The sequence below is a fragment of the Leptosomus discolor genome, chromosome 3 (genome assembly GCF_034619465.1).
Source record: "Leptosomus discolor isolate bLepDis1 chromosome 3, bLepDis1.hap2, whole genome shotgun sequence".
Taxonomy (NCBI): domain Eukaryota; kingdom Metazoa; phylum Chordata; class Aves; order Leptosomiformes; family Leptosomidae; genus Leptosomus; species Leptosomus discolor.
Window position 1 is genome coordinate 30,330,877 of NC_141393.1, and position 13,772 is coordinate 30,344,648.

At 37.1% G+C, this 13,772-nt stretch overlaps 1 protein-coding gene across 2 annotated transcripts in view; it reads right to left on the reverse strand.

The window, feature by feature from the left end:
* Window positions 1-260: 260 nt before the first annotated feature.
* Window positions 261-13,772, reverse strand: part of AKAP6 (A-kinase anchoring protein 6) — a 224,518-nt gene continuing 211,006 nt past the window's right edge. For both annotated transcript variants that reach the window (XM_086463168.1, XM_086463167.1), the window contains exon 12: window positions 261-3,689. In XM_086463168.1, the coding sequence (XP_086319294.1) occupies window positions 261-3,689 (3,429 nt within the window). The remainder of the gene's footprint in view (window positions 3,690-13,772) is intronic.

A 13,772-nucleotide genomic window follows, 5' to 3' on the forward strand; every position in this document is an offset into this window, starting at 1 on the left:
AGGGCAAGAAGCAGTTAGTATTCACTGCATTTGTTGACCAGTGGCATGTAAATTGAGATTATAGTGTAGTCAAAACAAATGATATAGCACTATCATAAAACAGAAGCCCTGGATGGTGATTCATCTCCTTTCACTATATTAAAATGTAAAAAAAAAAAAAAAAAAAAAAAGGCAAAAAAATGTAAAAAACCCAGAATGTGCAACTTGTAGAGTACATACCTGTTTTTAGGATAATGTACGTGCCTGGAGAGGGTTACATTCTATCTGTGCATATTTATATGTCTTTCCTTATGAAGATTCAGGAGATTTTCTTCACAAGCAAGAGTTTTACTGTTCTGATGCAAAACATCCTTTTTCTGTGAATGGCCAGGCTTTAACTGAAACTCTACAGCTGAAGCCTCTTCAGAAGCAGCAAAACATCCTTTGGGCTCTTCAGTTCCAGGTGATTTTTCTGTACTACTCTTTTTAGTGCTAAGCTCTGGAGAATTCTTTTCCAAACCTTCAGTTTGCCCATCTGAAATCAGCAAATCATCAGCAGCATTTTTCAAATTGTTTGATGCACTTTGTTTGTTAGGATTGGGGACATTTACATCATTGTCATCATCACATAAGAAAGATAAATCCCTATCTTCAGATGAAGTTTTAAGTTCTTCTAATGACTCTAGAGTCACTTCATCTAGTGACTCTGGAGATGTTTCAGAAATAGTGTTAGAAATAGGTTGCTGCTGCTCAGCTTGTGCTTCAGGAGTACCACTAGAAATGGATTGCTCAACCCATTCTTCCTCAGGACAGGCTTCAAAAAAGCATTCAATATTTTCTCTCTCTTCTGTGAAGTCCAGTGGCACAGGAGTGCTGCTCTTTTCCTCTATGTATTTGATTACCTCTCCACAGTCACTATCATGAGAAGAAAGTGAAAGATATGAATAGAAGTCCCCTTTTCTTAGCTGAATGGGTCTGTGAGAATGTTCTAACACTTTTTCCTTGATCTGTGCTAATGAAGCTGGAGCAGATGACTCACATTCAGGTTGTGACTTACTTTTCAAAGCTGTTGATGCCATGTCTATTATCTCCCTCACAAAATTGTGTACTGAGCCATCTTCCATGTTTCTTTTATCAAAAGCAGCAGATTCACAGTTACAGCATGAGTCAAGACCATTGGCTGAGGAGCTGCATTCTGCTTCATTGGATTTGAAGGCTGTGCAGCAATCAGTAGATTTTTCAGTAATGCTTACTCTATATTGTTGGCCGTTAGGTAAGGATACTTGTAAAGCTGTATCTTGTACGTCTACACAATTAGTTTCTGAGGAAGATTCAAGACAAGGCTTTTTAGCAGGAGAGGAAGCAACAGAGTGACGATCAGGCTGAAGATGACTTTGACATTCTTTTGGAGGGTTTCTGGATGCATCTGATGACAGAACAGTCTCCTTGCCATCCATATGTGAATCATCTGAACTATCTGTAAATGCTTCACAGACACCACTTTCATTTTCAGCTTCTCTGGCATTAAGTGATGCATGAGTTCTTGGAGTTGCTGATGTTCTAACAAGACCTTCCTTTTGACTGCAAAGGGTATTTTCAACATTGCCATTCTCCATATCATCCACTAGCTGATCCTTCACAACCTGAGAGATATCTTTCATCAGGTGACTCTTTGTCCCTTTTTCACGATCGCGTGGTAAATTCTTGCTATTGCCATTATTTTCTGATATTTTCTGTACTGAACCATTCAATAGTGTTTCAATGCTTAATGTGTCTGTGGCTTTTGATGTCTCATTACTAACTTCTTTACTGCGCTGAATTTCATCACTGAGGTTACTTTTTCTTTTCTCCCTTGTCAAAGAGAATTTTGGTCTAATCCAAGTTTGGAGTTCATTTTTTATATAATCAAGTCCTGAAATTAAATTGCATTCTTCATAAATATCCTCATCAGTTGCTATACTGGAGTCATCATCTTCATCTTTGATACCTAGCTCTTCCTCAGTTAAGGTAAGGGTGGAACTTGAAAGCAAATCACTGTCATCTTCATCATCAGTACAAGCAGAAGTGCAGGAGACATTAACAATCATGCTGACATTGACATCGCTCTCATCAGCTACAGATCTATTAAGATGTTTTCTAAATGATGCATTTGAATCTGGTATTTTATTTCTGTGCAGTACAATGTCTTCAGAGCAGAGAGAAAGATCCTCACTGCTGCTGAGTTCAGTGAGAGAAGCTGCTGAGTCTTCATTGATTGAGGATGCAATATCTAGAGACAGCTGACCAGTAAAAGACATTTTTTGAGAGCTACTTTGGAGTGTTATATCAGAGATGCTGCGCTTTATCTTTTGATCTAAAGGACTCTGGATATTCTCTAAGCGATTCAAAAGATCTAATGTCCTTTTGCTGAGCTCTCCAACAGAATCACTGCTTGCACTTATGTCACCTGAGCCATGATGACTAAAAAGATCTTCGTTGCTTTTATAGGAAGTCAGCCAGCTTTCCAAAGAGGTGCTTCGCTGAAGACCATCTCCACTTTTAAAAATACCTGAGCTGAACAAATCACCTACTACAGATAGAGATTCTAATGAAGAACTATGAGATAAAGTTGAAACCTGCCTTGTATTCTCTGAAACAGTTAATTTTCTTACAGTTTCTGCAGATTTACAGGAATTGGGATCTGATTCTCCAGGGATACTTGCCAGAGTATGGTCATGAATAAACCCATCTGGTTTCGACTCTCCAGGCTTATGTTCAGATTTAGCAGGTATTTTATCAAAACAAAAGCCATGGAATAAACTGCCCTCTGCATGTGTTTTTTCAATTTGTGATTGTTTCATTATCACTGGTAATTTGAGTTTGGAGCCTTGAAGATATGAGTAATCATAAAATGTAAACACATCATGTTTTCCTTGCAATTCTTCTAAACAAACAGGGTTACACATGGTAATGCTGTCCAAATCCTCATCATTTTCACTTCCACAACATGCAGAAGGTGCCAACTGGAAATCATCTGAGAGACTAGCATGGTCTTCTTCATCTTGCTTTATTTTTTGTTTTATTACATCAACTATATCATCCACTTGAGTTTCTGCATGCCTAATTTCAGGATTACTCTGAGTGCTTTCAATATCATTCAGCAAAAAAATTTCTGAATTATTTGTAGTTTCTGTATCACATTCACTCACTATCCCACTCTCACTCTCAGAATGCCTGCTTATGTTTCCACTGTGATACATATAGTTATATGGTTTTGCCAATGTGGTCCCCCCTATTAGGTCTGGCAGGGATTTGGTAGATGAAAATGATGAGTCTTTACTAAGACTTTTGTTTAAAATGTTAGACTGTGTTACATTGGAGAGTTTGGATGCTTTTTTCAAAAAAGGCATGTGGTTTTTTTCTGATAATTCAATATTATGAAGACTATAGACCTGATAGATGTGAGGATTTGGAGGGGAAGTAATGCTGGGACAATAAAGAGGACTTCCATGATCACTGATAATTTCGTCTTCATTCACATTGCTATCACCACATTCTCCTGAAGCAGGTTTCTGGCTTAGATCATCCTTCTTGAGTTCTTGATCAGGATCACTTAAGTCTTCATGAATACTGATCAGCTTATTACTTATGTCAGTCTCATCCCATTCTAGTGCATCTTCACTTGGACCATTTAGATCCATCAAACTGGGATCAACAACATTCAGAGGCTCCTGTAAAAAAAGAGTCAAAGATTAAAAATATTTACAGCTGCACTTTAAATGTGCTTCCACTAAAATCATATAAGTAAATTCATGGGAGTAAAGTGCATTTTTGGAACAATGATCACTAATAGGCTTTTAATTTTGTTATGTTTTGTGTAGCATTAAAATGATCAATTAAAATGAAACCTATTAAATTTTGCATGATTTCTCAGGGTTTTTTTTCTTATTTGCTGTCAAAATATAATACAGACATTTGCCTTTTCTTTAATAGAGATTAATTGTGGTTAGTCATTATATATGTAACAAGTTTTAACAATTCTTCAGAATCACATAGGAGTGAGTTAGTGTGTTAGTAAAAACCATGCGATTAGCACTTTATCATGTTGTAGATATGAGAATCTCTCTTAGACTGCTTAAGTTTAAAAGAGTTCAGATTCATTAAAGGATTTTTGAAATGTTTATGACAAACTTTTGTGTTGTCAGCCTTAAAAAAAACAGATCTAATGCATTGGAAATCATAAGACTTGATGAATTTTTATCAGAATTTCTATTTATTCTTTATTTGATAATAAAGGCAGTACTAATGATCAGCATGTAAGAATAATAAATGTTAATATCTTCAGCTGTAAGAACAATCAATGAGCTAATCAAATACTACATGAATTTCAAATACTCTCTGCGCTGACACCTTGCTCGGGGAAAGGGCTGATAAATAATTGAGCTAAACTTAGTTCGCTTTTTTAAAGTCTTCTGTAACTTTCCAGCAATATTGGCTATTATGACTCAGAACATACAGTATCAAGAATTGTTCCTTCTAGAAACACATGTAGTAGAGGAAGAACACGTTTATAACTTTTCTTACTCAAATGTGATGTGTCCAGTGGCCAACAGTACCAATCTACCTTAAACCCCTCAAAATAAGACAGAAGTGGTCCCTGATTTGGGGGCTGGTTCTCTGAGCACAAATTAATTTTACTTATTTTTTCTATTTATTGAGAGGCCTCCATTTAGGGAAGACTTTGCTTATACAATAAGTCTTGTAATAGAACTGTTAACTAATGTTGAATTGTTTAGTTTAAATCATCTTAACAGCTGAACAATGATCACTCTATCCAGAAAAACAAGCACTTCTTAAAAAAAAAAAAAACTTTCAACTATGATCTCTGGCGCTCTCAAGCTTTCTTGGAGCAAGTTTTGTTTTTCAAATACAGTGTTGATTACATGCCAAACAGCAACCTAAATTACAACAAACTTACAAAATTTCTGAAATACAAGCAGATAAAATGAGGTTGTAGTCCAATGAAGTGCAGTTGTACACAACTTAGTTACTGACTTAGATTCATCAAGACTTGACCAAGGTTAATTGTGAAGGCATGTGTTTCTGGCTTCGACTCTCAGCTGGGAATTCTCTTTGAAGCAGGAACTAAAGCTGCTCAGCCTTTTTGTGAGAAATCATGGGATGTTCTCCAATGGCTCAATAGTTAGGGCACTGATTTTGGGTGTGGGACACTGTCAGACTGGATATAAGAGACATGAACCAAGTTCTTATTCTCTCAGGAGAAGCCCTACCTACATGCAGTTCTGAAAAGAAGCCTGCTTCTCCTGTGTCTATTTGCATAAAACAAATATTAATTGGGTCACGGATAGATGAGGAGAATTTTATCCTTCAGTGCAGTGTTCAGCGCATTGGACTGGCAAGTGGCACAGATAGGTCCAAATCTCTGCTCCAGTGTCTCTTTCATTATGGATATAGGTGGCACTGTTTCTGTGCAAGACATAAGGCTATCCCATCCCAGTATGTCCAGTTAGACCAATGGATAAAACACCCAACTGACATAAGGAAGAACTCTTTTCTACAAATTAGGCAGAGCGGCTATCCATCATTCAGAAGGGTGATATGGTTATTAATATATTTGATAAACTGAAACCTTCTCCATGTAAGATAAAACTCTGTCCTCATGCTCCATTGGGTGTAGTTGTAAGGTAGGTCCCTGAGCTGTGTTAAGATATTGCACATATTGCACATAATCATGGGCAGAAATACAGGTGCCAAAGAACTTCTTCCTCCTTGGCAGGTTAGGAGGCTTTTGGAAATTTGAGAATCTGTCATGTCTAATGTTGAAAGCTAGAGTCTCTTTGTAGGTCTACCTACCCCAAAGCTTTTATGGAGTAAATTTATTAGTCTTTTTTTTTTTTTTTTCCTGGTGAGATATTAGCTGGTGATAGCTTAAATGTTAAATTCTCATGAAAACACCCATTTGCTAGACAACTACGGTTATCAGAGCACTTCTGTACATTGCGGAGTTCAGAAATCCATGTTTGGATTTGCCAGTTTGCCATGTTTTCATAAGGGCTCCTGGTTGGTGCTTAGTTGGACTCAGTTTCCCACCCATAGCTAAAACTTAACCAACCCACAAGAAAAAACTGGTGCAAGAGAATGACAATAATTAAATTAAGTTAGTTTGAAAACCTGTTAGATGAAACAAGAAATCAGCTACCATTACTCATTTTCTCTGTGGCATGTTTTACGACTTTTTTGTACTTAGCATTAGGAAGACATTGCTGTGAAAAGCTTCCTAAACTGCTCAATTTTGCTGGTTTAAGCTTCTGCCAGCTGCAAAAAAGAAATTCCTGAAGGCAGGAAATCAGCAGCAGGTTCCAAGGATTTTCTGTTCCACAGAATCTGATTTTGTTTCTCAAAATCAAAACATTTGGTCCTTATTGGTCAGGAAGATAACTCTCCCCCCTGTAAATCAGCACTTGGCTGCCTTGTTTGTTCTGCAAGTCTGATGGACTAAAACAATAAAACATGTAGAGTTGTGACCTCAGCCCATTCATCTTCACTGAGTGCTCCTCACTTCAAAGCCTATTTTTTATTCTTCAAATGCACATGCTTTTCTGAGGCCTGGTATGTACACAGAAGTTTTGCAGGCATAGCTCTGATGGTAAGGGATTTGATTTTTTTTCCCTGATTCTCACAGCTATACTTCCAAAGGGTCTTATGTAGATATGGTCATTCTATCAGCATAGATTTCTCTGTCTAAAGAACTGACAGAATTTATATTAGTGAATTACTACTTCTCTTATTCCTTGAAGTACAACGTTAGTGATTATCAGCTACACTGGCAGCCCTTCCCAAGTACAGAGCAAGTTTTAATTTTGAAACAAACTACTCAGCTTAATTCGCAAGTATTTTGTATTTGGCATTTTTAGCAGGTGTATATATTTTCCCTTTCTTTTTTACAAAATTTAGCAAGCTGCTCAAACAAGAAAGAGCCTTCAGACATTGAGGTAGTTTGAGAGACCAGCACCATACAGACTCTTGAATAAATCTCTGAAGAATGGAAGGTGGTGTCACTTCAGCCTATGTTTGCACTGACAGCAGTAGCAAGGCAAAAAACAAGAATCAACGAGAACTATTTTTAATCGTGTCAGATGTCTTCTTACCAGGCTGCTCAGTGCATAGGTAGGGTGCTGGAGGATTAGAATTATCATGATAGTAACAGATTATTAGGTCTTGCCAACAGAACATTTAAAATTCCCCAAAGTGATCCTTTATGTGGCTTTATACAGAGGATGGAGGTACAAGACCATAAGTGTCAGCTTGTGTTAGAGCTGAATTCTGATTACGCACTTTACTGGGGAAAAATGCTGTTGTTTCTTCTCCTGCCTTGTTTTTCATTGCAAAGAACTGTATAGTATTTCACAACACATCATTTACAGAAAGCAGACCAATCTTCTACTGACATTTCCAATTGGGAAAACTTTACTTGTGTGAAAGCCGTACCATGTTTTTTATCCCATTTCAGTTAATGATGAATGTGGCTTTCCTACAGAGTTTGTATTTACACACGCCAAAAGATGTTCTACCTGGCCTGGTTCAAGGTATTACTCCCTGAACCACAAATACCCAACACGAAGGGGGTCTGTCACAGACAGACATGCTGATCTCCACATGTCAGACAGACTACAACTAAAGAGAAACTTTGAGTGTGCCACAGAGCTTCAGATTTCAATGGGATGAGTCCTGTACACTCACTCTTAAGTGACAAAACATGCTGCAAAAGTACTGTTCTGTCTGGCAAAAATTCTTTGGATACCAGCTGGTGTAACTGATTGCACTAAGTTTCCCTGAATTTAGAAACTTATTTTTATATGTGCAAGAGTGTGTGCATATAAATACATAGAGATGTGTGTATATATGTCATCTTTCTAAAAACGGTTATCTTTGAAGTAGGTCAGAGTGGCTTTATTGTTATAAAGTCACTAAACACCACCATGTCTAGAGTAGATCTTGGTGGTCACATTAAAACACAGTAAAAGAAGATACATAGTTTTGACCAAGCAAGTAAAAAATCACAATGCAATAAGAACAAAAAGATGCACAATATTATGCATATTCCTATTTTTAAAATATTACAATTAGATAAACAACACTTAATAAGCATTTACTGTTGCACGAAAAGTTTCTAATATAATTAAGCCAAGAATCAATTAAATTACAGACTCAGAAGAGTGAAAGGTTGAATCAATTCTAGTGTATTTGAAAGTGCTGCTTTAAGGAGTTTGGCTATTCCTAATTTGAACCCTGAAGTACTCTGCTCAGGACAGTATTGACATTTCAGTGGGATAACTCATGTTAGCAAAGTTGGTGTGCACTTAATGCTTGTAGGGTTGGTGTTTAAAGGTTAAACAGTTAATCTGCTGAAAATGTTAATGGGAAGAAATAAGATTATTAAGCCAAATAAAGACATTTCCTCAACGCCACTGCTCTTTAAGGAAAAGTCTCAAAAATGTATTTTTTTCATTTGTTTCCTTTACTAAAACATGGATAGTTTTGCTTCTTCTGCAGCAAATTTTATTCAACAATGATTCTCTGTTTCGACTTCATTTGCATGTGCTACTCCAGTACAGATACTTTGTGTTGGTGAAACAGGCCGGTAATGTAACCCCTACGTACCATTATATTTTTTTAAAGGAATTAACATGAAAAAAAGAGCTTTTACAATAATAAATACAAACTCTGTTCCTCCCTCCCCTGTGACATATCCTTCAGTTGCTGTGGACAAATTATCCAAACTCAACTGCACTTAGGGGCCAGGGGAGAAAGAAAGAGAAAGAAAGAAAACCATCCCCCATCTCCAGGAATGTGCGCACATTCAAGGAAGACAAACATGATTTTGTCTTCTGAAAAATGCAAGCATGCCAAGTACTTCTGCTGAGGGAAATAGTCATGTGTACAGTACTCACTTCACCTCTGCTTCACTTAAGTTCATTTTCTAAATGAGGTTCCCTATATCACCGTCAATAAGAAAACTGTCCTTATTTCCCAACACCAACATTTTAATATGCATAAGCATATGCATAATATTCCATACTGAAGTGACCTGGACATTACGCTATGGTCTCAAAATATATGGAAGCAGTATGCTTTATCACAGATTGCTAGAGGAACTCGTCATGAACATATACATTTGTTATAACAGCAGTTAAAAGAAGTTATGTTTTATTTCCTGAGAAAATAAGATCCAAAGCTGTGGTTCATACTTTCTCTTGCTTCATTTTACAATTATTATTGTCTTTCTTGATGAAATAGTATGATCAGTCCTGCACACGGAGAACTCGTGCTTTTCTGTTAGGTGCTGCGGATGCTTACAGGTATTGCCAGGGTCCTACATAGGTGGTTGAATGTACAGATTCCTGTACCACAAGAAGGACATTGACTCCACTTCTGCTGTCTGCAGTCAGAGATGTCATCTGCAAGGGTCTCAGTGCAGGCAAGGTCTTATGGGAATACCTGAAGTTCCACCATTGCTCAGGTACCTGTGTTTATGACATTGGTTGAAGTTCTCTGATAATGCTCAGAAACAAAAGTCTAGAGGATAGGATTGTCATACCCAGGTTTTAAAATTGATAATTTTCTTTATCATGATAGTGGGTTTCTGGGCACATCTTCTAAGCAATAGATGAAATAACTGCAGTGATATTTTAAGAGGATGCCCAGCTGAAAACTATTAGTCCCTACTAGTAGAAGCGTTTTAAAAAGTCAGAGAAATTGGCCATTTAACCATTCTTCTGCTATTTAAATGTCACTTGATGATGCTAGGTAACACTCTTGGGTCAGTCATGCCTGCACGAGTCCTGTGAGGGTCTTCTAACTTTCTTGGTAAGCTGCCTGCAGTACTAGATGTCCAAAAGAAAGAGTGAAAATCTCCAGCCCCTCCACCACACACCAGTCAGTGCAGGCAAGCCAGGCTGGAACAGAAGGTGAGCTGTGTCAGCAGAAGGCCTGCAGGAATTAACTTCTATTACAGATCAAGGCAAAAGCAGGTACTCAACATGTTTAGTCCCTGTGCTGGTGCCCAGAGTATCACTGCTAACACACTACCCATTATCTATTTTCCAGCCTCTGTGGAAGCAGAGGCCTCCTTTATTGCCACCATATCCTCGTATGGCTTTCTAACATCTCTGGTTCTCATTTGCTGAAGAAGCCCTTTAAATGTTACTAGAGAGCAGAAGAACATCTATAACATTTTTATATTGAATCATATTGTCATCTAAATAGATTTACAATCCCAGACCTATATTCCAGGTTGTGTATTTGGGCTTTTTTTTTTTGCTTTTCTGTGATGAGAAAACCTGGCTACATGGCATATTTTACTGACTGTTATTTTTGCTGCTTTGTAGTTTTCTTTTCATCTGTCAAGAGGTTACATGACAGGATTTTCGCCCTTGAATGTCATTTTGGTCTCACCTTTACTTCAGACGAATATAAGATTTTCTTTGTGCAAGAATCCAACACAAGCCCTTTATGAAACTCTTAGAAAAACATTCCTAGCTTTACCCAAACCCAAAATGTTGCCATGCATACCTAGTTCAGAAAAGAGCAAATGCTGGTACTCTACCTCAGATACATGCCTGTGCAAGTTGGTGGGAGTTCATCCATGCCCAGTCTCAGATTTGACTAATCAGAGATCAGTCTTTGTGCTTTAGACAAAAAAATCCACCAAACCCAGGAAATCTGTGGGATCAACCATGCTTAAACAGGTTTAACTATTGCATGTCTACACCGCAGAACTTCAGCACAATTTTTCACTGGTACACCCATATTGATCGGATAACAGTTGCATTCTGCATTCAGATGCCCATGAACAAAGCTGTAGTAGCAAAGCTACAGTGGTATAATAAAATCACTACTGTTTTGTCTTTGTACTATTTAAGAGGTCTGCATACTAGTTAAGAATACTTTCAATTTAGTATCATTTACATTGGAATTGGTAGTCCTTTAGCGGTTTACTCTCAGTTAAACCAGAATAACTCAGTAGACACTATGAATGGACTCAGTAGACACAATAACCATCTCCAACCTACATCAAGACACCTGGAATCACAGACTTTTTAAGATCTTTGTTTCAACAGAGATGAGTGTTTGTAAGAAACAGTAAAGAGTGAGAATCGCCATAGAAACAGACAGATATAAGGTACAAAAGCATAAGACATAAGCCCTTGGGAGCTTGACCTTAGGAGAAACCCAGAGTTTTCTCACTGAGAGCTGGAGGAGAGAGACTTGAATTTCTAAACAAAAATTCTTCCTGTATACTGGAAAGGGAGACTTTATCTATTATTTATGAATAACAGGGCTGCATGAAAAATATCTGGCTCTATCATCGGTTACTCCTTCTCATGAAGCAGTTGAGAGTCTACCAAGTTTAGCCTAACTCATGTTATCAAAGAGAACAGACTCGTTTTTCCCCATATTTAAATTTTCAACACAATTTCTTTGTAATCTCAGTTCAGGCACTTCCTGGTCATTGATTCACCATCTGTAAATTTGGGATATTGACTAGCAGGGAGTCAGTAACCAAGTATTGTGAAGTCAAAGGCTAGAAGAATGCTGCATGTTATAAGTACTTGCACAGTCTGCCTACCTACGGATTTCCAAGTGTTAAGTTAAAGACCACAATAAGTGTCAATAAGTGGCAGAGAGTCCTCCTGGCTATGAATAAAAATTACAAAGGTAAGCACCTTGAGGCTACAACAATACAACTGCTCCTTGCCATTACACAGCCTATATCTAAGAAGACCTACTTTTCAAATGTTGCAAAATAGAAGCACTGGCCTAATCTCCAAATATAAGACAGGAAGAGCTCTGTCACTAAGATCATCTCATCCTTGAACTTCCAGATTTTTTTTCTTGTCTCCATCACTGGTAAGTGACGAAGTTTATAGTTTTCTCTGTACATAATAGATGCCAACATAGCCCTGGAGCTGGCTGGAAAAAAAGGACCGGAATTTTCAGCCTAATCTAGTATGTCGAATAGATCCTGTGCAACGTCTGAAGTACCAGTGTTACACGTACATTCTGGTCTGGTCACTTGAGAAATGATCGAACATAAGCATACTTTGTAGAAATCAGAAGAAGACAAAGTAATGGACAACTGTATCTTGTTATGGTGAGAGGTTTATATTTGCCTGCCTTAGTTTGGCTGAGTACAAAATTACAATGGGGAGTACCTCATTATTACAAAACTACTATTGCCATTGTTCAACTTTCTTCTATTACAGGAGAGTTTATCTTAAATGTTACACAGTTTAAACTTGGGCTCAAATTGGAACATAAACTGAAGATTTAAGTCTATCCACAATGGCTATTTTCAGTGCTGGTGAGGAACGAAAAGTCCAATAAGTACTAAGAATTCACGAAGTGGTGTGATAATTGAGGGGCACAAGACTATTAGTATAAGTGCTGTTAATATACGAGTTTAAAGTATAGACCTCAAAATCTTTCATGCAGCAGCTCAGGTTTGTACTGAAACTGAATGTTTGACATGCACCTTTTGTGTAATGCTTAGAGATTTTGGAACAGCTTATGGTATTTGGTTTCACAATGAAGCAATATTCCTCCCCCTTTTTAAAAATAAAAAAGGATTTTAAAAATAAAGTGTCTTTCTGCATTGTTCAGTAAAACTGCTGGATGAGCTGTGATTCCATAAAGTTTAAGAACTCATTTATTATGTTGGTAGATCAGACACTGCATTTATTCACACAGTGCATCTCTAAAACCTAGCTTTCATTAGAGCTGTGGGGAGGCCCAGTCTTTCTCCCTTCACTCGAGAAGGTGAAGCTCAAGAAGATAATTAACCATGAAACAATGAGGAGGCTTGCTGGGTAAGCACTAGTGTGAAAACAGTTACTCCTCACAAAAGAGGGGAAATTAGCTGGCTGGATAAAAAAGGAAGTGTCAGACTGGAAGACTGAAAGGACTGCAAGCATAAGTAGATAGCTCTATGCATCATTAATACAATTTTTTTTAACACTTAAACTTCACTGCTTTCTAAATCTAAATGCATTTAAATGCTATGTATAAGGGGAGATTAATATGCCATTTAAAAATAATTTCTCTTAAACTTTCCATTTTATATTTCACCAGTTTTAGTCACCCTTTCCACGTACGAAAAAATCACTGCCTCTTAGTATTGTACTCTTGTTTACAAAGCTAATGTAAACAGAGCGTTCTAAAAAGATTCGGTTACCTCATTGTATTTTACAAGCCCATTATTTTACATTAATACAGATATTTTTATGAACAGAAAGTTTGTTTTGATTTTACTGTTTCACAGAGTAAAGACTTATGGTGTGCATTTCCTTTCAAAACTTCCTTCTACTTGAACAGTGTTCCCTGAAACAGCCACATTTTTGGCAGAAATTCAGTTATATGCTATGCCAAAAGAAATAGAATAAACAAACACTGCTTAATGCAGCTGGCTAGGTAATTTACATATTACTGCACACCAAACACAAAGCCCTGAATATGGATTAGAGTTACAACGATGACAAAATACCTTATATGTAAGGAGAAATGAAATTCAGATCATCATTGTTAAGTATTTACATTTTATTATTTAATGTATATTATAGTACCTCTGACACATAAATGTGTGTACATATATTAAATATGAAGTAGATGTATGTACAATATTTTCTGTATATTTTACAGAAAAATGTGATAGATGCATCTTGAGAAACTGTTAAGTGGGTATATTTTTCGAAGTTTTCTTCTGGTGAAAGCAGACCACCTAAATGGCCACAACT